We start from the raw sequence: 25,204 nt of genomic DNA on the forward strand, positions 1-25,204 counted from the left end.
TACAATTACAGGGCTGACTCATATAACCAAAGACACCATTCAGTTGCCACAAGCGTTAAGTGTTTCACGAATTCAGTTACCTTTTTGTCCAAGTTCATGGCTTCCGTCTCCAGCTCCCAGAGTCCACCCTCCACCACCACCCCATAACCTCTGTGCAGTGCCACTCCCCAGGTCCCCAGGAACAGAGCAGAATGCACAGAAGATGGGATTACAGCTGCCTGCTGTGGCTCCTTTGGACAAGGGTCTCCATCAGAACGTTGGTGTAGGCTCCACAGTGGTTGCTATGGTCAGCATGTCTCCCCATCAACAGCAGAGGAAAAGGGAACCCAAGTCCCTTCACTACGCCCCCTGCCAAAATCCACATGGGCTCTGGAAAAATGTTTCACCAACTCCCTGATCGGTAATTTATACACGAGAAAACAAAGTGCTTAAGGCCTAAGTTGCGGCAACTGCCCTTATGGGATTGGGGGGGCGGGGGGGGCTGGTTGGGGCGGCAGTCATCTACCTCTCTCCAAATGGACAAACCCCATTCCTGGGGGGGAGGGGTAACGCTTGCCAGCCTAGAGGTGGCTCACCTCCAGGCCACACCCAAGAGGGGCTGCGGCCACTCGGAACCACTTCTAAGAATTGCATCTTCTCCCCAGACTCGAGAGAGAAAAAGCCTCCAAGAGATTTTGAAGATATTGTCCCTTCCCTGTGCCTCCAAAACCAAGAAAAAGAAAAAGAAAAACAAAAACCCATGTGGGCGAGTCCTGCCCAGCATTTCCAAAAGCAGAAAAATAAATTTCAAACCTAGACCCCCCATTGGGAAATTCAGGGAGGCAGGAAAAGTGAAACAGATCGGCTTCCTTATTGTCCCCTCAAGGACTTGTAAACCAATCTTTGTGTATTGTTAAAATATTTTTTTACATGGCATTCATTTTTCTGGGAGAAACCTGCATGAGAACCCCAAGTCAACAACTTCTTTATGCCTATGACACTGTCCCTAATAATGAGCCAATTTAGAGTAAGCAAAACAGAACCAGCCACGGAAAGTTACTTTCAACTCCCTTAGGAGGACACAGTAAAAGAGAGCAGAGAACTGGGCCCAGTTCCCGTTTTCTGGCCGCTAACTCAGCGTGTGACATTGGGCAATTCACTTAAGGCATCTCTGGACCCGTTTCCTTTTCTGAGAGCAGGTAGAGCCTAGCTGATCTAAGGTTACTTTCCAGCCCTGAAACCTCAGCATTATAAGAGCATGTGTAATTATGAGCATCTGTTTTATTGTGGGGTTGAAGGAAGGAAGAAGCTTCCGGAAAATGTCAACCTTCTTTCTACATGCCTCATTTATAATATAAGAATTCGTAAGACCTTTTCACAAATGATGACTTAAAGTGGTTTTACGGAAATAAATTATTTTGTGATATATACACACACATACATATATATTTAATATTCATATAACAGAGGCAAAATTCATTAAATAATATATACTCAATTATCGCAAGCTACAAAATAAGGAGGCAGTTAGCCTGAAACTTGACACAATGTATCTTAAGATTTTTCAACTTAAAATTATTTTGCCATTTTTAGAAATTAAAAGTAACATAGAGGCAAAATATATTAATGGATAACATTTTGTGATACTTAAATGAAAAACACATGAACTGTTTTGTGCTTTGCATAATTCTACCTGTCACGGATTCATTATAAAAATGTCTTCCATTAATTACTTCAAAAGTAGGAAGTCCAACTCATGATATAAATATATAGAAGAGAATATTCTAATAAGGGTGAGCTACCTTCTCAAGAGGTTAATTTATAAGTTCCACTTTCAGAGCCTACAAAATCCTAAGAAAGTGCATTAAAAATACCTGTAGACATACACTTCATGTTGTTGTCTCTTAGTAGTACAAACAAATGTTTTCTGTATGAAACCCCCACGCTTTCAAAGCCATGGATGTACAGGTTAAATTTCAGCCTTTCCAAGTTCATTTGTACTCCACGTTTACAATCAATCAGCCCAGATGAAAATTTTCTGATGTCAGTCTAGATTGTTCCTTTCCAATAATTAGGATAAATTGGTGAGTGTTTTGCTTGGGCCGGTGGGAGGAGGTGCAGGGGGTATGACTGGAAAGTCTCAAATCCAGGCTTTCCCTTTCGAGTTGCCTAATTCTCTGCTCTGCAACTCACCTCCCCTAAATGACTTTTTCAGGAAAGATTTGGGGTATTATATTTTTTTAATTGCTTTAATACCATTTCCAGTCTTCCCCACACCATGATGATTGTGCCCTATTAACTGGAATCCACAAAGCTAGATTCTAACCCAATACTAGGAGAAAAGGGTGGTGGGAACATTTCCAGCTAGATACCAAGGTCCAATAGCAGAAAACAAGTACCTTCTAGATATAAACCATATCCAAGAATATGCCCCAAAAAACTATTTTTAAAGAAAGAAAAACTGATAAACAAGGCCTGTTATCAACAAAAGAGCATTTAACCTCCTCACAATAAAGGAAGCAAATGCCTCTGTAAGATCACTTACAACGATGTGCGCCGGCGACGGAGAACGGGCATCCTTGAGGGCTTGTCTGCTCTGCAGGGTCCCCGCCTGGACATCAAGCAGTGGCCATTTCATCTGAAGATACTGGAGGGAGCAAACAAAAAGAACATGGAAAATGAATTTAGAAAAGAAATGCAAAACAGCTACCATGACACATGGATCAGAAACTGCAAAACAGAAGCGTGCAGATAACGACACCAAAACAACTTGAAAGCATGCAAGTGACAGCAACATCAATGACAACAGAAAAATCATGCAACACCGACAGGTTCTTCCTCAGAGTTCATGTTCAACAGGTACAAGCATAGAACATCAATATCATTAGCAATTAGTTTTGTCTTTACATTCAAACTACAGGGTGGCCTCAGATAAAATGATGCCATTAATACTACTCATTTGGAGAAGAGCAGTGGGGAGGGGGGAGAGAGAAGAAGAGACAGGACACATCTCTTCTGAAGGAATAAAGCAAATGGAGCCGCAAGCCAGAGGTGCCCTGGGAGACCAATTCCAAATCTGCTCTTTCAACAACCTTCATTTCTAAGATGCCATCATCCTTCACTTTCAAGAAAGCTCAGTATATACGTGCAGCTGTCCTTTACTAGAAGCTACCTGAGTAAGGTGAGGATGGAATTCCTCATCCAACCCCAAAGATTATAAAACAAAAATATTTCATTGTTAAGAGAGGCACAGACAGGGCACGATGCAATTTCTACACGCGTCTCAAAAGGCCAAAGAAATTCTTAACACACAGGTTTACCACAGAGAGAAAAATAAAGGTATATGCCAAATGGGTCCTTCTCTACCCTTCTCCGAGGTAGAAAATGAACACGTGGCACAAGAGCAAGAGCTACTTCTGTCCAAAATGATACCTCAGCTTTCAGAGAACAATCAATTGATCCAGCTGTGCATCGCGCAGATTGGGGAATCTGAGGGAAGGCGGCCCGTCCGGTCACAGAGATATTTAGCACGTGTATAAGCAACTCCCAGATTTTGACTTTTGTTGGTGCCATTACAACAGTTTCATTTCACAACCAAACAAAACTTAGACACGATGCTAAGATTTTAACAAGGATACATCAACACTAGCCTTTGTACCTCCAAAGGCCGACTGATGAAGGCGCCATCTTGATCTTTCCAGCGGCTGGTTTTATTACTAATTCTACAGAAAACTTACTTGAGGAACATGGATTAAAGCTTGCCTCATGCACAGCCTTCTTGTGAAGCATCATGGAAAGACAAAGATCTGTTCCTTCAGAGAACCTAGGCACACGTGAGGGGGCCAACTCACCACAGGTAAGTCAAGACAGAATGTGGTGAAGCTCTGACAGAGACTCAGGGAACGTGCCCAGGGAAGGTCTGGAGAGAAGGTGGCATTTCTGAGAAAAGAGACTGAGGAAGGCTGCACAGAGTAGGTCTTGTCAAGTCAGAAGGATTCAGACAGAAAGAAAAAGGACGGCAAAGGGCAGTCCAGAAAGAAAGGTTTGCTCCACCCGCAAATGAAATGAAGAGCTAAAACCATCCACAAGCTTTTTTCCATGGGTTCCTCCAAGACACGACTGTTCCGGCAAATTAAAACCAAACTTGGTGATACCTAAAGCTGGAAGACCTGACGCACGACCCGCCTGCCAAACTGCATGGTTGTTTTCCCAACCTAGATCTAGACGGGGTTGGAGCGACTTCTGCCACTCCACAACTTTTACCTAGAAGCCTCCTGTGGTGAAGAAACCTGGTTACGAGTTCTGGTAACTCAGCACAAGACCTTCCAATTTCTCACCTCAAAACTGAACGAGTTGTCCTGTGAAGGGGATGGGTGAGGGGCACCAAGGGACTTGTAGGATTCTGGGACCCCAGACAGGAAATGTCAGCAGGCACCCCCCAGTGACCCTTTTAATCAAACCATTTCCAAATATTTGTCCGGAAGCAACATCATCCCAAATTAAGAGACACTGAGGTAAATGTTTCCATGGTCTCCCTCAGCCCTATAACCTGAGCCAGCGGGCTATGGGAGTCTAGTCTGCCCTGTCTCTACCCTTACTTCTTCCCATTCTCACTCGCCACATAAACATATGGGCCTCATTGGTCAAAACCACTCAATAGGGTCATTTCCTTGAGGCCAACCAAAATGGACACCCGCCAACACTCACCTCTTCATCACATGAAAACCTGTGAAGAAACATGGCAAGCTGAGTCGCCACACACCTACACCTCCCTCTGCCCTCAGTGGTGAGGGTTGGATTTATGGACAAGTTTTTGTTTTTGGCCATCTGCAAAACTGATTTGATTGTCTCCAAATACCAGCTCCCCAGAATGAGGAGATTCAGGCTTTGTTGAAGGCGACAGGCCTGCCCTGCGGACCCCACCCAAAAATGATCATACCCATAATGCAATATTAATGCGGAGACTTATAATTCCTACTTTACATAAAAGCTTCATTGTGCGCCCCAGCCAATCTCCGCAGGCTACCTGCACCACATACTTTTATGAGCCTACATTTCAGCACTCCGGGCCTACAATACACATAATTTTCAATTATGTTAGGGCAGCCCAGGATCACTGCCTATATAACATTACTGGTTGGAGGAAATGAGACTCGGCCCTGCTGCCCAGAGAGAGCTAACCAAATCCAGATGGTGGGGAAGACGGCCCCCGCCCGGCCGACTCACAGCGACCCTGCAGTGACAGCCTCAACCTCTCTGTCCCACTGCAACTCGATCCCACAGAACCGCTGGGTCCCCGCAAATCTGTGCCCGTCCCTTGGGCCTTGGTTGGCACTCAAGCTGACGAGGTTCCTTTTGGGGAAAGAAGTATTAGGCCAGGATTTTTTAAAGGAAGTTATTAACCTCCTGCAAAAGTGATGGGTTTCCCAGGTTCCTTCATCTTCTACAATTGGTCCTTATTAATAGGGAAAATAAATTAAAAAAGGGAAGAAAAAGGAAATTAGGTACTAGTACAGCCCAGAGGAAAATCTTTTCCTTCCTGGAGACGTTTAGCAGCAGGAAATTCTCTTCTGTTGGGTCCTAAAGGAAGATCTGAAGGAGGGGCATCTCGGATTAATGAAAGGGCTGGATCGCCACGCCACATTTTCCCAACAGTTCAACTTCAGTTTTATATCCTTTTGGGGAAGGGAAAAAAAAAGTTCCCACCATCCCACTATAAAAGCAACACCGGGCTCCAGGCTCCCTTCCCTTTAGGCTGCTCAACGTGGAAATTATGAATTGCCTACAAAAACATTAAACTTTTCAACAAACTGCAATCAAATGGGGCTGTGGGAATTCCTGCATTGAAAACTGTTGAAATGGAGTCTACTCAAATTTCATTTGTAAAAATAAATAAATAAGTAAATAGGGTCATCTTGGCTTAAGCATTTCATCCTTTGTTTCATAATAATGTTCTGCTGAAGGACCACTAGGGTTCCCCCCGCCCCAGTCATATTTTATGACATATCTCAGGAAGCTTAAGTTAAGCTTTGGACCTGTGGGCACAGTCTTCAATATATACACCACCAATGGCCTGAAATGAATCAAGGTGGTTTAAAGGCCTGTTGAATTGTCAGCAAAAAAGAAGGTATGTAGCTCTAATTTCTCCTACTCCACCTTCCCCAATAAAAAAGGAAAAGGAAAGGCAAATGGGGAGGGTCTTCCAAGTCAGAAGCCCCCTCCAAGATCTATGTTCCTGGTGATCAGCAGGTACTCAAGTGGGCCTGACAGGACCTGCTCCCCCAAAGGCATCCGCATCTCCATGAGTCCCATTTCCGTGACAAGGACAGCGAGGAGGGGCTGCTGGGAGGTCTTTGTACAAATGCATTATCTAAACACACAGGACAACTCAAAGAACAACAACGATGATGCTAATGAAGTTGCCGGGAAACCCCACATCCTTGATACACCACCAAGGCAGCTTCCCGGTACTTGCTTTCATTCACTCCCTTCCATAGATGGACGGGCACATGGAGACCACCCCCTTATTTGTTAGGAGCAGGGTTGGCAAACTTTTTCTGTAAAGAGCCTGATAGTAAATAATCTTAAGCTTTGTAGCCCACACCATCTCTGTCCCAACTACTCAACTCTGCTGTTCTAACACAAAAGCCACCACAGGCAATACACGTATGCATTATGTCATGGCTGTGTTCCAAAAACTTTATTTACAGATGCTGATATGTGAACGTCCTATGATTTTCCTGGGTCAGAAAATATGTATTCCCCTCTTGATTTTTTTTTTTTGCGGCACGCGGGCCTCTCACTGTTGTGGCCTCTCCCGTTGCGTCCGGACGCGCAGGCTCAGCAGCCATGGCTCACGGGCTTAGTTGCTCCGCAGCATGTGGGATCTTCCCGGACCGGGGCAGGAACCCATGTCCCCTGCATCGGCAGGCGGACTCTCAACCACTGTGCCACCAGGGAACCCCCCCGGCCCTTGACTGATTTTTTTAGCCATTTAAAAATAATGAAGGGGCTTCCCTGGTGGCGCAGTAGTTGGGAGTCTGCCTGCCAATGCGGGGTACGTGGGTTCGAACCCTGGTCTGGGAAGATCCCACATGCCGCGGAGCAACTAAGCCCATGTGCCACAACTACTGAGCCTGCGCTCTAGAGCCCGCGAGCCACAACTACTGAGCCGCGTGCCACAACTACTGAAGGCTGCGTGCCTAGAGCCCATGCTCTGCAACAAGAGAAGCCACCGCAGTGAGAAGCCCGCGCACTGCAATGAAGAGTAGCCCCTGCTCGCCGTGGCTGGAGGGGGCCCATGAGCAGCGGTGAAGACCCAGTGCAGCCACAAATAAATAAATAAATTTATTTAAAAATAATAATAATAATGAAAACTGTTCTCAGCTCACAGGCTGTACAAAAACTGGTGGCAGGCGGGACAGCTTTGACCCGTGGGCCACAATTTGCCATCCTTGGCTTAGGGACTGAATGTGTAGATACCTGAATCATGTCAGACAGAACCCATTCCTTCACTGGGTCTTAAATCCAGACAGCCACACACCATCATATAGAAAAGCATGTTCACTGGCCCAAAAGCAACCTTTTGGATGGAATTGTCATTGGCAGACTCAAGTTTGAGGGCAAAAGCTTGGAAAAGAATCTGAGCTCTCTGGCCGTGACTCCCAGTCACAAGGTCTAACCACTGGACCACAGTCTCAACGGAAATAACCATTCCTTCTTCCAAAATGGAAGTTTGAAAATCCCTGAGCAATTCTGGCTGGAAAAGGTTCGCATGTCCAGAAGTTCTCATCCACTTCCCAGGAGACACTAGCAACGCATCCCATGTCAGGGAGTCACCACAGAAGAGCATCAGGCAGGGGGCTTCCCTGGTGGTGCAATGGTTAAAAATCTACCTGCCAATGCGGAGGACACGGGTTCGAGCCCTGGCCCGGGAAGATCCCACATGCCATGGAGCAACTAAGCCCATGCGCCACAACTACTGAGCCTGCGCTCTACAGCCCGCGAGCCACAACTACTGAAGCCCGCGTGCCACAACTACTGAAGTCCGTGCCTAGAGCCCATGCTCCACAACAAAAGAAGCCACTGCAATGAGAAGCCCATGCACCACAAGGCAGAGTAGCCCCCGCTCGCCGCAACTAGAGAAAGCCCGCACGCAGCAGTGAAGACCCAACGCAGCCAAAAATAAAAATAAATAAATTTATTTTAAAAAAAGAAGAGCATCGGGCAGAAATTCCGCAGGTCAGGGGTGACGAGACCTGGATGCTTTGGGATCAACTTTGCAGGTTCAGAAGCTCCTCTCTTTTTTCTTTCTTTTTTTTTTTTGCCATACGCGGGCCTCTCACTGTTGTGGCCTCTCCCGTTGCGGAGCACAGGCTCCAGACGTGCAGGCTCAGCAGCCATGGCTCACGGGCCCAGCTGCTCCGCGGCATGTGGGATCTTCCCAGACCGGGGCACGAACCCGTGTCCCCTGCATCGGCAGGTGGACTCTCAACCACTGCGCCACAAGGGAAGCCCACAGAAGCTCCTCTCTTGCAGAACTCCTTCACACATCACATCGTTGGAATTAAGCCCACACTGTGCCAACCCTGTTTGCCACCAACAGATGGCATTAGCCCCCGGCTTGGGCAAAATGCAGGGTTCAGGGTGGGAAAAGGGGCACCGTGGGGCCTGAACAGACTGTTCAATGGAGATTAAACCAGTCTCTTCTGGAAAACAGCCCCATGGAAAGCCTATCACCCAGAAAAGGGCCGATTTTTAAACTTTGAAGGCCTTGCTCCCCTTCCCAGCCTGATATGCATTCGTTACCTAAACACAAGAACGCCTACAAAACATCCTCTTCAATCCAAGCTATTTCTCAGTAGGGGTGCTTTTTCCTAGGAAAATCCATTTTACAAGAATTCAAATTAATTGGAAACCATCCTCATGGTAGATTTGGACCACAAGGGCTTCCTAACTCACTAGTGCCAGAAAGCGGTACAAGCTGTGTTTCTTATAAAATGGAAAGTAAATACTCTGCCTAAACACCCCACACTGAGAGTACTGCCAGCCACGGCCTATCACGTCCAAATGCATTCATCCTTCCTCCCTTGCAATGTAACTTGCTCCCACCTTCCCCCTGGCAGGCTCATCATGGACCAGGCCAACTCTACTACAAAACTTTACTCTGGAAGGGGTAAAACCATGCTTACGTTCACATCACTGAACTTGACAAAAGAAAAGGCTACCAGAAGCCCCTCATCCTAAGAGGAAAATAGGAAAACTTAGTAAGTGAGACAACAGGAAGCCAAATATTAACACTGACGGCACATACACACTTTCTTCAGGAGCTTGTACTATGGGGCTCACCTCTAATACACATCTACATACTTAGGTCTGCTAAAGAACAGGTTTGCTGTCACTTTCTAAGCCTTTTTCATTTCTCAGAACTGGAAGATGGAAAATCCAGCCCATCTTCTATCAATAAATAATATGCCCTGGAGATCAGGGACCCCCAATTTACCCAGCATGGTTGAAATATAAGAAGCTGTGATTAATTTAATACTCTAAAACATACAGGTGCCAACAGGTTTCCAAAAGTCAGCAGTGATCACATATACCAAATAGCAGAAACTCTGTGAAACCATTTCAGAAGGCTCCAGAATCCTGCAGGATCATCAGGGGCCACAATTATAAAACTCGTTTGATCAATTTTCCTACAGATGCAGAGGGTATAGGAGATTAGGCTGCTTTGTCCTAGGTTAAAACATAGTTCAGTAATTCCTGCTTTTGAAAATCCACTGAGAACCTAAGATAGAGGTTCTGCTTAAAGAGGCATTATTTGCCTATGAAGCATGACTGCACAGAAGAAGAAAATTCAGGAACATGTGGTTTCTGCTGCTTGGGATTTAGCATAAGTGAGGATATACTCTAGTTACCTAGGAAAAGAAAACCAAAGACCTCAGAAGGCTCTCTCTCCCCCTCCCTCAATGAAACCAACATAATAGGAACTTTGAAACGTTCCCCTTAAAGTCACTACCCCATTTCTCAACATAAAAAGAATACGGGGAAAAGGGCAAGGAGGCGGGGAGGGAAGGGGCAACCAAGGCATCTGTGCAAAACAACAATTTAACAGCTTTTTTATCCTCTTTCTCTATGGGTTGGTTGTTATAAGATTTTTTTTAATTGAAGTATAGTTGATTTACAATGTGTTAGTTTCTGATGTATAGCAAAGTGATTCTGTTATGTGTGTGTGTGTGTATATATATATTCTTTTTCAGATTCTTTTCCATTATAGATTATTACAAGATATTGAATATAGTCCCCTGTGCCATATAGTAGGTCCTTGCTATCTGTTTGTTTTATACATAGTAATGCATATCTGTTAATCCCAAACTCCTAATTTATCCCTCGCCCTCCTTTACCCTTGGATAACCATAAGTTTGTTTTCTATGGCTGAGTCTATTTCTGTTTGGTAAATAAGTTCATTTGTATCATTTTTTTAGATTCCACATGTAAGTGATGTCATGTGCTATGTGCCTTTCCCTGTCTGACTAACTTCACTTAGCGCGATCATCTCTAGGTTTGTAAGATTTTTAAATGAAACCCTTACAGTTAACCTTTTTGCTCTTAATCATAATAACTAAAGGGTCCTGATAGTATCACTTCACATTCAGAGAGTATTTACAGTTCATAATCACTTCCACAACAAGCCTACAAAGTAAACAGTCAGGCAGGTACAACCAACATTTGACAAGGAGGGCACTAGGGCCAGCACGGCAGCCCCAGCCCGCCTGAGGTCCCCGGGTCAGCTGGCAGCCCCACGGTGCACAGGGCTCCAGGTCACCAGCATGTTTCAACTTCATCCTGACGTAATTTACAACTCCCCTCCACCTTCCTTGGGTTTCTTATCAACTAACTGTGAGGCATCCTCACCTGAACTCTAACCAGGGATCAGTGTCTCAAAGGGCATGGCTAAGGGAACGCCTCACAATGTCCCCAAAGGGATCCTTTTCCATCATCTACCATCTCTCTTCTCCCCCCACAGGTCACTGGGCAAACATTCAACTATTTTCCTCCACAAGGCCACCAGAAAATTATTTCTACCAGAGCTCCCGAGGACAGTAAGGTAGTAAGGGAGAAACAAAGCAACACAAACAAATAACAAACGAAGAAACGAACAAAATCCAATAACCAAAACTTGGGACTCACTGTTTTCTTTACCTGGCCAACTATTCAACACCCAGGTCCCTGAGATATTTTTGCATTCGCCAGGTCAGTGGTTTTGCAGGAAGGTTATGGGATAGCAGCTCATGGAAGCACAAGCTGTGAAGTTTGTCACTTGGCCCTTCCTCTCGAACCCGGATGGGGCCCCTTAGACTGGGGCAAGGCCTTCCTTCCACTCTCCAGATAAAGTCAATCTGAAAATGATGACTGTGTGCTCCTGGGAGTAGCACATTGGGAGAAAGGGTCTGGAAACCTACTTTCCAGGCCCAACTCTGCTGCTAGCTGGGTAATCGCTTTGATTTCACTTCTTCACTGGGCAACCTCTTCCCCACTCTGGGCAACCTCTTCCCCACTCTGGGCCTAAGTCTATAGTAGGAAATTGGGAACATGACCTCAAAAACCCCCTCTGCTCTAACACATGAATTCCTGCAGCATTTACAAAGCATATGCTCAGTATCCAGTGTGGACTACATATTCTGAGGCCTAGAAAAGTCATCTAGGACCCAGCCAGTAAGACAGTAAGCTAATGAGTGGTACACAGACCACCACAAGAGAGATAAGAGAAACATCGTGAAAAAAGATTCAGTTCCTGACCGTGACATGGTCCCAGGCTCCCAAACCACACTGGTTTGTTTAGAGAGAGACTTTTCTCCTGACCCACTGCACACCTGCTTAATCAAACTATCTGGGACGGGGCCCAGGGGTCTGTATTGTCTTTGTCCCAACTTGCCAGGTGACTCTGATGATCAGTCATTAGCATAAATGATCAGTGCGGGGTCGGCATCAATGAAGAGTCCCTTGAGCATATATGCAGATTCCACCTTCCTTTCTCAAAGGCTCTTTCAAACCTCTAAATTGATTGTCACATCCTTTTTTAAGTGGTCCATGCACATAATCTCCAAACCCATTTTAAAAGAGGAGAAAGTGAGGCAGATAGAAATTAAGTGACTTACCCATGCAGTTACTAGGGATTCTGAACCAGAATGTAGAGTTTTGGTATTTTCAGGCCAGAATTGAGTGGAATGGGCAATGGGTGTCCCCCAGAAGAGGGCAGAGAAGATGCACAGGAAGGGAAAGTGTGCAGCCACCACCCCTACACAGAGAGCCAGCAGGAAACCAGCCTCAGAGACAGGGTGTCCCCCTGTCGCGACCAAAAGCGCCCCCCACTCGCCATCTCACACTCTTCAGGCAGCTTCAAGATTGAGTTCCCCAAAGAAAGGCTGTGAATTCCAAGAAATGTCAGCCCTGCTGCAAGCACCCAAGTCTCTGAGCCATGCCTAGTGGACATGCAGCCACTAGAAGAAAGGAGAGGAGGAGCCCTGGTCCCCCCGTCTTGCTCAAGCAGGTCGCCTGGTCCCCAACCTCCAGGCAGGGCAGCCCCAGCTCGTTCCCCACAGCCGCCCCGACGGTGGCTGACAAACAATGAAGGCTCACATGCCAATGTGGGGACTTCACATTAAGAGACAAACCAGAGACAACCCAACTTTAGGCGGAGAAACACTTACCATCTTCTCATTTTCAAGTCAAACTTGTGGTCACCACATTTTTTTCTTACTGCTTCTTATAAAAAGGTCCAGTACTGTCCAGTTAATTGGAATGTTCTGGTTACCACCTGCTCCCCTGCAAGCATGCTGAGGTGGATGCACGCACCTCAAGACCAGGAGAAGAAGTTGGAATTCCTGGAGCGGCTCAGGGTCCAAGTATGGGCATCAAGGGAGCTCAGAATATGGAGAGATAAGGGCACACCAAGTCTCAACCGATGGATGGATAAACAAAATGTGGTGTCGCCATGCAAGGGAATATTAACTTGGCAATAAAAACGAATGAATACTGCCACGTGGATGACCCTGGAAAATACGCTAACTTAAAGAAGGCAGACAGACAAGGTCACACATGGTATGATTCCTTCTGTATGAAATATGCGGAGCAGGCAAACCCATAGGGACAGAGAGTAAGTTCGTGACTGGCGGGCAGTAGAGGGATGGAGGATTAGGGGGCGGCCACTAGTGGGTACAGCGTTTCTTTTTGGGGTGATGAGAATGTCCTGATGATGTCTGCACAGCCTTATGAATATACTAAAAACCCACTGAATTGCATACTTTAAATGAGTAAGTTTTACGGTATGTGAATTAGATCTGTTTTTTAAACGAATTACAAAAAAAAAGTCACTTGATGGTTTTCACACTCATTTCAGAGACAAGTGGGGTAGGAGAGGACAGACACGTATACACAGACCCCACCCATAATGCCTAAGGAGGAAGCAAAAAACAGGTGAACCTCTTCTTTTTCTAAAAGAAGCAAACATTCCAAAGTTTCTTGGGAAACAATTTCCAAATGTGATTTTGGCTGGCGTTGGATCTTGGGGAAGGAATGTTACCATGGCAGGTGAACAAGACTTCGTGAGAGACGTAAAGAGCGTGGGATACCCTGGATTAGAACTGCCGGTTAAGAGCATGGGACTGAGGAACAGAAGTGTGTGCTAACTGTTTCAAGGCCCGTGGCTAAAAACAAATAGAGCAGAGCAGATGAGTCAACAGAACCACAGGGAGTTCAGAGACCTGAACGCTACAGTCCATCCTCCACTGTCCTGTGACCTGGGGCAGGTCAGGGTGGCTCTGCACCTCAGTTTCTCCATCCAAAAAATGGGCGTGGAATTGCTTGTCTAAAATCTCCTGACCAAAAAAAAAAAAAATCTCCTGACCGACCTCTCCACCATCCTTCCGAACTCAAAGGATAAATGGTATAAATGAAGTAAGGGAAAAGAATTACATAAGATTAAAGAGACTTAAGATTTGCTATTTTTTCCTCCAACTGCACCGGGGATTTAAAAGCCAGAAGAGTTACAGGTCTACCAGGTAAACTGTTAGAGACGTAGCCAACCAGATGACCTTTGAGAGGTACGAAGCCAGAGAGTAACAGGGTCCTGACGACCCGGAAGGGTTATTTTAAATGCATGCATGATCCGATCTCAGCAGATATTAAAATCAAGAACGCTAAAAAATTCCTTCCTTTCTCCACGGCCGGGAGCTCTCGAGGCTTGGATTTTTCTGATATAGGGCCTCCTCCCTATTCTGTATTTCTTCCCCCCATTCCATGACAACGAGAGACAGCGGCAGTCTTGGCAACCAACAAGCAACCAATGAACGTGCTTTAGTCAAGTTCACGTAGGAACCAAATGCAAGACAGACCTCGGCTCCGGTCCTCAAACTCCAACTGAAACCGTGAAGCAGGCTGCGTTTCTTTTTTCTTTTTTTTCCCCCCTCCGGTCACATCTGAAAGAGTTCAGTGGCTCCAGCAAGGTCTCCCTGTCCGAATTTTTATTGTCCGATTCTAGCTGTGACAAGCATGTGGTGACGCTTCGTAATGTGACACCCAGGAAGCCGAAAGGTCAGGCAGCGGTGCTGGTTAATTTTGCTTGGGGAGGAACAAACCCCCGAGCCAGGGGGAAGATGTAGTGAGGCTGACCTTCTGGAGGCCCCCCGACCCCCCTGCACACAAGTCTCGCTGCCTCGGCCAGAAGCGGCCTGCCACTCAAGTATCATTTTGCTATAACAAATTACTCCTAACCCAGGATTACCGCTCTTTCCAAATCCCTCCTAGAGAGCAGGGAAATAAACATTCTCTCCCAGGACTCAGCCCCAGTCGTTTCTCCTGTTGGTAATCCTCGTCTCTATTTGCTGCTCCTACAAGCCCTCGTCTGGGAGGTCTTCGAGACCATTCCAGCCCACTCTCCTTTCAGACATGGGCTGAATGTCTCAATTGTCCATTAAGCACAGCAACAGATGAAGGCGGGCTTTCTGTCCGGAGGAGCCCCACACAATAGTTCCCTTTGCCCACACACTTCTCGTCTGCCGGCGGACTCCACTGGCTTAATCCCAGTCGCTCAAGGAAGTCCACACCCCACATTCCTTCCTCACGTTCCAGAGGGACGAGTGAGGACAGGTCGCCATCAAGGCGCTCTGCTCCAACTCCACAGCACTGCAGAGAAAGGAGCAGGGCTGCCCCCATGGGAGAGCATACCACTGGGGGGTAGGATCAATGAGGGGGGGGCGGGGAGAAAGATCTAGAAAGAAGAGGGAAGACAGCAGGCTGCAGGCAGGAGGAACTGCCTCTGACCCCAGCCTGTGGTTTCCTCTAATAAACTACCAGGAGATATTTCGAGCACAATCACCTCATTTGGGGAAGGAAATACAGTTCTGTCCACTTCCAAAGACTCCTGTGAGATACTGGGATACTCCGGGCACTTGGGACAGAGAAGGCTCTTTTGTGTTTTTAATTGTACGCAGCGAGAGACCAGAATATGCCAGGAAGCAAAGGGCAGAACAATGGATGTTACAATCAAAGTGGGTGATTTGAAGAGATAGGGATCTCGGGGTTATTTTACAGAGACTTTCTCCCTGGAGAGAGAGATCGGTTGACAGTGTACTCTCTGACACACTACGGGCTGGGAGAGAAACTTTCCAAAATAACCCAAAGGCACTGAAGAGACAGAAATACTCCCATCAAAAATCCAGACAACAGAGAAAGACAAATAAAATATCATATCACTTCTATGTGGAATCTTAAAAAAATGATACAAATGAACTTATTTACAAAACAGGAACAGCCCCACAGACTTGAAAATAAACTTAGGGTTACCAAAGGGGAAAAGTAGAGGGAGGGATAAATTAGGAGTTTGGGATTAACACCTACACACTACTATATATAAAATAGATCATCAACAAGGATCTACTGTACAGCACAGGGAACTCTACTCAATAATTTGTAATAACCTATTTGGGAAAAGAATCTGAAAAAGAATGGATGTACGTATATGCATAACTGAATCACTTTGCTGTACACCTGAAACTAACACAACATTGTAAATCAACTATACTCTAGTATAAAATAAAAATTAAATTTAACAATTTCCAGACAAGTCAAATTCCTGTTTCAAAAACAAAAAAAGGAACGCCAGGTAAAGAAACAGAGTTAGGTAACAGAACTCATTCTGAATTGAGCGCAACATTCACCCTCCCATGTGTAAGCCCAAGCTGACCACCTCCCCTTGCTCAACAGGGCCACTGTGCCTCTCTAAACCAACTTGTTCTCTGCTTTTGTGGTTTTAGGCTTTAAAAGAACTTGGCTGGGGAAGGAGCAGTAACGATCTAAGCTACCACTTAGCTCATTAGTATGTCATCTGGACAGGCAAAATCAATTCCAACAGCATCAAGTTTGGTTATTCCCTCCCCCAAAGGTCTGCACTATTAATAGCAAGAAAGTTTCCCAGGCTTCAGTTTATTTGCAATCTCAACCAGCCCTGACCACGGAATCTGGCCATCTCCACTTCGAGAGCTCCCAGAAATCTGAGAGAAGGAACTTCAGGTCTCGGTCTTTTGACAGCAGCAAAGACGCAGGAGGCAGGCTGAACTTAAAGATTTCAGGTCAAAGAGGGCTTGATCCCCAGAAAGGGCTGGCCACCTCTACCCATCTAACCAGGTCCTGTGCTCTCTCTTCCAGCCTGAGCTAACCCTGCGAACAGAGGTCACCACCTTATCTCCCCACTGTGGAGTCAGCTGACAGAAGTTTCTAGAAGCAGCAGCTTGGTTCAAAATAAACCTAAGGGCTTCCCTGGTGGCACAGTGGTTAAGAATCCGCCTGCTAATGCAGGAGACACGGGTTCGAGCCCTGGTCCGGGAACATCCCACGTGCCGCGGAGCAACTAAACCTGTGCGCCACAACTACTGAGCCTGCGCTCTAGAGCACGCGAGCCACAACTACTTGAGCCCGCGTGCTACAACTACTGAAGCCCGTGCGCCTAGAGCCCATGCTCCACAACAAAGAGTAGCCGCCGCTCCCGGCAACTAGAGAGCCCATGTGCAGCGACGAAGACCCAACGCAGCCAAAAATATTAATTAATTTAAAATTAAATTAAATTAAAAATAAATAAATAAACTTAAAACCTCACTAATTCAGACCAGCAGAATGTTAAGAGCACAGGCCCAGGAGCTGGAATGCCTGGGTTCAAATCCAGGATCTGCGGCTTAGTACTTCTAGGGCCTTGGACAAATGGCTTCACCTCTCTATGCCTCCTGATCCTTGCCTGCAAAGTGAAGATACCTCCCTCTTAGGACAGGTGTGAGTGAGTGGTCGTGCACCACTAAAGCTACACCCATTTGATGTATGAGACGGAAGGCCAATGGGCTTCATGCTCATGAAGCACGCGATCTAACTGCAGGGAGCAAAGAAGGAGAAAAGAGAAGCGTGCACTTTGTGTAATAAACGCAGGAAGTCAACAGACAGGCTGGTCGAGTTGGCTGCCTGATGAACAGACCGGCTGATAATGGCACGCCATTACTGTCCACACGCCAACGGGAAAGTAAGAAATGGTTCACTCGGGGGGCTTCCCTGGTGGCGCAGTGGTTGGGAGTCCGCCTGCCGATGCAGGGGACGTGGGTTCGTGCCCCAGTTCGGGAAGATCCCACATGCCGCGGAGCGGCTGGGCCCGTGAGCCATGGCTGCTGAGCCTGCGCGTCCGGAGCCTGTGCTCCGCAACGGGAGAGGCCTCAACAGTGAGAGGCCCACGTACCACAAAAGAAAAAAAAAGAAAAGAAAAAGAAATAGTTCACTCTAAGTATTTAAAACATATCCCTCTTCCTGTCTTTACGTACCCTGGCGAAGGGCTCTGCCTTGAGCGTTCAACCCCAGCTGTCTAAATTTCCCCACACCCCAAGGAGGGGAAGCCAAGTTCATGAGGTCCCTCCGTTCAAGTACAGGTGACTAACCAGTCGTCCCATCTGAAAGGCCTTCTGGAGTCCGCCCAACACGCTCTGCAGGCACGGGGCGGGGGAGGTGGGCACACAGCGAGTCACACGCTGCCGCAAATGGAGAGGAAAACACTAATGCAGCAAACTCTCCTGAATGACAGTCCACGCTACGCCCTGAATGCCCAAGTGCCCCGGGAGCCTTGTTCTTGCCTCCCCGAAGTCCCCTTGCTCCCTTTCCTTCGGACCACTGAGCCCCCACTGGGTTCATCGAATCTACTACTGTGAGGACCTAAGGCAGCAAAACAGGGGTCACGGGGCCTGCATGCGCTCAGACCAAGTTCCCAGATCACATGCAGAGGCAGCTCGGACCGGGGTTCAAACCCCAGCTCCGTAACTCTGATCACTCACCAAAGTATGTATTGAGTGTGTAATACGTGCCAAGCGCTGACACTCCAAGAAATCAAGTTCTTTAAGAGAAGATACCAAAGCAAACCATCTAAAAGTAGGGGGAGCTCGGGTAAATGATTTCACCTCTCTGAGCGTTCGTTTTCTCATCTGTACAATGGGAATATACACAAAAGCCATCTCAGAGTTCTCGTAAGGATCATACGCTTGCCAGGGTGCCTGGCTTAGTAAATGCTATTCTATTATTAGCTAGCTATGATATTGTTATTAACATAATCAGTATCAGCGGAATAAAACGCCTGGAGCTATTGCACAATTCTAAACCATCCAGAAAAGTTAATCCCCAGGTATCATCTCATACTTAAAGGGAAAGGAACACTTAGCCTGAAGTAAAGCAAAGTGACCAAAAACATCCCTCGTGAACCAGCCTCTCCTCTCCAGATTACTCCCGCCCCATGCACCAGTACGTTCATTCCCAGCCTTCTGGTCAAGTGGAATTTTCCTCTGTTACTGTGTCTGGTCTCCTTCATGTCTGGTCTGCAACTAGGTACACCAAAGCTCAGCTGCAGGCCTCGTGTTCTAAGCCACTGCATCTCTTCCCTCCAACTGGCCCTCAAACTTAAAGAGATTTCTTAAATGTCTGCAACCCTAACAGAATTCTGATCCTTCCCTTTCACCCTCTGCAAACAGCAGACACACAAGGCACAAGCTGGCCCACAGAACAGGGGGTTGCAACGCACTAGGTCAGACTCAGCAGCAGCTGCTCCAGGGCTACCAAGAAACCACACGAACTCATCATCCAAGAGAGGTTTTACAATGTGCATACGAAAGAAAAATGGCAAAGAAAAAAAATCTCGAAAAAAAAAACCTACAGCTTTTCTCCCTGGCCATGTCTTGATTTTTTTTCCTCCTCTTTCTTCAGAGATGTCGATAAGATTTAAAGCCTCACCTGTTAAAAACATTCCCTAAAGAAGGGGCAGACAGTGGGGAAAGGGAAATTCGAAGACCTCCCTGGTGCCCCTGGCTCGCCACCGTCAGGCAGAAAAACAAGAGTCAGCCATTGGCACCCTGGTTCAGTCCAAAGACCAGTGTGGGTTTCCTCCTGCACTGACCATGCACTCCGAGAATGGGCAGAGCAAACGTCCAGGCTGTAAACAAGCCAAGTGAGATACGAAAATGCCCAGAACAAACACAGGTGGGTTGCCAAGTTTTGGGTGCAGTTTATAAAGAGTGGGAAGTCGGACCAATTCTAGTGCTGGAATCCCAGACCACCACCCAGTTCCTTAGAGACTTCAGGCAGGGCACCTCAGTTTCTCTGTCTATATAATGGGAGCTACAACAGCTCTTTCAAATCAGAGATGCTGCCACATCAAGACTCCAGGTAGTGGAACCCAGCACATGGTAAGTGCTCAAGGAATAAATGTCAGCTCGATGACCACCGTTAGTAAGTTGACATTTGTCACATTTGGGGATTTTCGCAATCACGTGGGGAATGCTTTCTTCGTTGTTGTTATTATCCAACACTACAGTTTGTCATCAGAAATCTATTTCCTAGGAGGTAGAAACAAAAAGGGAAGCTGTGTGGTTGGAAAAATGAAAAGACAACAATACGCAGTAGAAGTCCTCTAATATTTGTGTTCTTCCTATAGGAAATGCCCTCTGCTAAGTCCTTTACCCATTTTTCAGATAAGTTTTCAGGAAACTGAGCTGGGAGACCGTAGGCAACCAGCCCAAGGTCACAGGACTTGGAAGTGAGGGTTACGAGGGCAGAAAACATATGTGTCTCTCTGTGCTCCTGTGTCCAGTGTGAACGGTCTCTTTAAGCCTCATTTAACATTCGACAGATATTTATTGATGCGGGAGCCGGGCATTATACTGGGTGCTAGAGACAGAAGAGAAAGATCTGCGGGGCCTAAGAGTCAGGTGACGTGGGTGTCAAGTCCCAGCTCTCACCCAACTTGTCATGTGACAGCGAGCAGAGATTTCAGCTCCCCCGACCCCCAGCTACTGTAAAATAATTTCCCCTCAACCACCTCCCTCACAGGGTGGATGCAAAGATTCCCCTAAACCGTCATGGAGCTGCTTGGCGGCTTCTAGCAGAGCTTCAGGATTCAGTCAAGATTGGTTCCCTTCCTTCTACCCCCACAACCCTGCCCGTCTCCCCAAACAAGCCCTGGTTAGTGTATCTATAAACTAAAGAAAATAGTAAGGTATCTGAAAAGCACTTAGACTGTAAAACAGAATATCAGATATTATAAACACACAAGTTATTATTATTAGAAGAATGCACCAGCCTCTGCATCCAGTTGCCTCACTGCCACGGGGAACTTGCAACTGGTACAGTCTCAGCAAAGCACCCTCCTATCAGGTAAAGTCAACGCAGTATCCCACCCTGGAGGGGAAAAGGGGAGGGAAGAGGGAGGGGAGAGGGAGGGGAGAGGGCAAGAGGGAGCTGATCTGTACAGGATGCTTGTACTTCCAGGCAGGAAAGAGGGGCACAAAGCACTAGTACCAGACGGGATCCACACGCACGAGGGGGTAAAGTAGGGGGCGGCAGTTCTGCCGGCTTCCATGAGGACACCCGCTACCTTCTTTTCAGCTGGTTCCCATCAGCATGGCAGCTACTACATCTCGCTCTCAAGGCCTGTATCAATCAAAAAAGCATGCCAGGCCCCTACAGTAGGCCAGGCACGTTCTGGGTGACCGGAACCCTCAGGTGAGTGGTAAGGTGGCATCGCTGCCCCCCAACCTCATTATCTTCAGGGCCAGAAGATTCATTTGTTAGACGAACACAATACACATAACTAACTTCTATAAAGCTCACCTAGGGCCACAGCACTTCCCAATATTTTAAGAGGCATCCATCCACTCACCACCTATTACTCCTGCTTTTAAAGAAGGGCAAAGGTGACATTTCAGCCTGTCGCTAGCTAGCTCGAAGGTTACAACAAAGAAACCAACAGAGCGCTTCTGGGTTGTCAAGTCTTTAACATAACGTCAACCTGCCTCCCCCGCCACGCTGTCCACAGTGATCCACAGGGAAACTGGCAGACAAATAAGGCAGGGGTTTACTTTTCGTTAAGGGGCAGGTGTCAAGCCTGGCTGAAACCCACATGAAAAAATGCTGGCTGTCCGTGTGACCACGTGCACGCCTGAAAAATCAATATATCCGAAACACTCATCTATTTACCACTTTGAAAAAGAAAAATCAACCACCTTTACTAATGCTTTTTCTCCAAGTAGCAGAATTACAGACCATTCTTTCTTGTTGCTTTGTGTTTTCTAACACATCATTTTACTCCTAAAAAAAAAACTTTAAAGAAAATATATTTTCCAGTAAACTAGCAGATAGCCGTAACTTATGTAGGACACAAAAGGTGAAAGGGACCACCATGTCAGGTGACATTTAAACTGGTTATGTTTGTTGGGGTTGAGCCACTGCACGCTTCTCCAAATGGACTCAAGGGCCTCTAAAACCACCAGTGGGCCCATCCAATAAACCAGAGACACAATCAGACATGGCTTCCCCTGGACCCTCCTGAGGACTTCTTCAAAGGTGCTTTGGTCACAGAGAGAACCCCCATTCTGGGTTTCACGCGCTCTGTCCCACTGGCCCCAGAAACCCACTCTCGCTCCTGTGTCGCATCTGGACGCGGCCCAGATTTCCACCATCACACCCATAACTTTACTCCACTTCCTCGTTCTCATGGCTGCCTTCCCAAGGTCACGTCTTCCTCACCTCTCTCTCCAGCTCCTAGCACTGCAGCTGGTGAATGCTAGGTGCTCAGGAAGCGTGCATTGAAAGAAACAGACGCCTGGCTGTCCACCTCAGCAAGGCTCTCACAAAGGACTCGGGATAAAGCCTGCAGGGGTGGCTGAGTCTCTGGCCAGCCACCTTCCACCCATTCTCAATACCAACACATTGAGGACCTCGAGAAGACGCTCATCCCAGCCTTCCTAAAGCCTAAAGGACAGAAAGAATGCAGCAGAGAATAACAGGGCAACATACCCTAGAGAGGGAATTCCATCTCCTCCCACATCTTGAGAAGCTAATCTTTACTGAGCACCTGCTACGTGCCAGGCACTGGTCAAACGCTTTCCATAGCTCATGGAAGCTTCACAACCGCTAATGTAATGATGTAAATGTATCTGTTTCCTCAGCAGTGATGGGAGACGGGCTGGGGGGGATGAATTAAATTACTCAATGCGGGCTTCCCTGGTGGCGCAGTGGTTGAGAGTCCGCCTGCCGATGCAGGGGACGCGGGTTTGTGCCCCGGTCTGGGAAGATCCCACATGCCGCGGAGCGGCTGGGCCCGTGAGCCATGGCCGCTGAGCCTGCACGTCCGGAGCCTGTGCTCCGCAATGGGAGAGGCTGCAACAGTGAGAGGCCCGCGTACCGCAAAAAAAAAAAAAAAAAAAAAATTACTCAATGCCTCTTAGAGACCAGCAGTTCCTCCATCACGCAGCACTGGGCCTACTCCATAATTACATGCTGATGGCTCCAATGCCACCTTACTCAGCTCTCTCCAGCCCTCTTTGCAAAAATTCTGGTTTGTAAAGAAGATGCATTTTCAAAGACTAAAGGTCTACACTGAACCTCTCTGGACCTCAATTTTCTCATTTGTAAAATGAACATAAACATACTATGTTTGCAAAGCTGCTGTGAAAAGTAAGTGAGACACAATGAATAGGCCCAGCAGGGGACTTAATAAAAATCTGGTTCCTCTGGTCATTTTTCTGAAAAATAAGGTGACCAGGACGGGAATGCTTGACTCCTCCAATAACTAGATGCTTTCTTAGGCGATGCTGCAAGGTGCATGCCCACCAAGGAGGGCGCTGGGTGGAAGGGAGAAAGTGCTCAGTGACCAGACAGGGTGTCTCTAGGTGGCCAGCCCTCTCCTCGGCTCAAATGCAAAGGGTCACATCCACCCCGATCCCCACCCCTCGCTCCCAGCCAGGCTCGGACCAAGAGCAGCAGGGTTCCCCCAAGAATTCCCATTTAATGGTGTCTCCGTCACTAAAGTACAAGTGGCAAAGGAAACGGTGTGCGCAGCTGAAAAGCGCACCTGAGGAGGGACCAGAAAGAAGGAGGCTTAGTTCTCCATCGCTGGTCAATTTCTCCGTTTCCTCAGGGGTAAGATGGGACACCACCCGCTTCCACCCACTGCATGGGTCCTTCATTCCAGCAGCCGTGCCCAGCTCATGGAGAAAATCATTCAGAAAACTCTCAGGTCCTGCCCCAGATGTTACTCCGAATCCCTCATAGTTTAGGTAAGTCTTATAAACGAAATCCACGGTTCCTACAAGAAATTGTTCAGGTATAGAAAACATGTACCAATTTTTGGCTTCACTGCTAACTAGGGTATGAGTATTACTGGCTGTTTCGTGTTAAGAGGAGACTAAGAGTCGAAGGTAATATGCTGGGGGTGAGGATGCTGCTGGTACAAGAATCTGCAGCCCTGCTAGCCGGGGGCTCTTTGCAAACTGGAGATAAGCCTCAAGAAGTGGTCAGTCCTCCGGGTTTCTGAGCCTCGGGGCAAAGAGACACCATCTAGTTTACAGAACACCAGGCAGCAGAGGCTGCCGGGGGCTCACACGGTGCTCCTGTCTCGGAAGATGTCAGGATCTGGGGGCAGCAGGGCTATTTATTAATGACTTGCTAAGGTTTTTTTTTTCTTTTGGCGGGGGTGTTGGGGGGGGTGGTACCAATCATTCTGCTGATAAGCAGAAGGTAAACCAAATCACTCATTTCCAAAAGGACTGGCCCAAGGATTTTCTTTCCTCCCCCCCTCCCCAGCCCCCTCCCAGTTCCATCTCCCCCACCAACCCAGGCGGCTGATAAATTCAATTCCAGCCTAAGAAAGAAAGTGGAAAGAGTCAGAGAGCTCCCCTTGGGGTGCCGTGCTCTGCCCCGAGCTGCGGGGTACCTGCCTTAGCATGCCAAAATGTTATATGAAGAAATGAAATGTTGATACACACATACTTGAGGCCAATATAAATCAATCTGGAACATTCTACCACAGCAAAAGATCATTCTCGGTCCAGACTCTCTTGACACAAGTACCTCTGGGTCCCCAGGAAGCAGATTCCTTAGCATTAATACCATTGAATCAAGAGAAATTGAAATTAAAATCACAATACACGGAGCATAGGCAAGGAGAACCAATGGCAAACCCCCGCCTCACCCCAGACCCCACAGGCATGGAGGCCCTGGTCATGCCCGGGCTGAGAGCCCCCTGTTCTGCACCCACTGTGCGCCCGTGTTTCTCCACCTCCCCTGGCCACAGTCTTGGACAGATGATGACTGAGTGCATGACTGAGTGCAGTCCCTCACACTTTCCTTCAGTTTTATTGGGCAGGAAAAGACAGCAGAAGGAACGGGCTTGGCTCAGGCAAGAGGCGCTGCCCGTTCTGGTTTAGACTAATAATAAATAATAATACTTTGTGCTTCTCTGGTGCCTTTCATCTGAGCATTTCAAAGTGCTCTGCAAACGTTAACTAATTATTCCTCCAGAATCCTGCAGAGATGGCAGAGGAAAGGAACTGACGTGGCCTGGACTCACAAAGATTTCAGGATTTCTAAGGTCCAAAAAATTCCCAACTCACCCCAGGACGATGGTGCCCCGACGATGGCAGAGGGGAGGTGGCAGAGGGGTAACGGGCAGAAGCCGCCCTGCAGCTTTTTCCCTAGCTCTAATCCACACTTCCTCAAGTGATGCGAAGGTTACTAGCCACAGGCGTCTTTGATAATAACAGGGGTGACCATATAGTGTACCAGCCAAGCCAGGGCCCTTGTAAGAATAAGAGGGGGCTTAAGTAGAAAGGTCCAAGGCCAAACGAGAGTCTCTGACCCTTGCGTGAAATCTTCT

At 47.3% G+C, this 25,204-nt stretch overlaps 1 protein-coding gene across 21 annotated transcripts in view; it reads right to left on the reverse strand.

The window, feature by feature from the left end:
• TCF7L2 (transcription factor 7 like 2) overlaps positions 1 to 25,204 on the reverse strand; it is a 196,463-nt gene that overhangs the window by 117,244 nt on the left and 54,015 nt on the right. For all 21 annotated transcript variants that reach the window (XM_030842492.2, XM_030842494.2, XM_030842495.2 and 18 more), the window contains one exon: positions 2,525 to 2,626. In XM_030842492.2, coding sequence (XP_030698352.1) covers positions 2,525 to 2,626 — 102 coding nt within the window. The remainder of the gene's footprint in view (positions 1 to 2,524; positions 2,627 to 25,204) is intronic.

The sequence above is a fragment of the Globicephala melas genome, chromosome 16 (assembly GCF_963455315.2).
Source record: "Globicephala melas chromosome 16, mGloMel1.2, whole genome shotgun sequence".
In the NCBI taxonomy this organism is placed as follows: Eukaryota; Metazoa; Chordata; class Mammalia; order Artiodactyla; family Delphinidae; genus Globicephala; species Globicephala melas.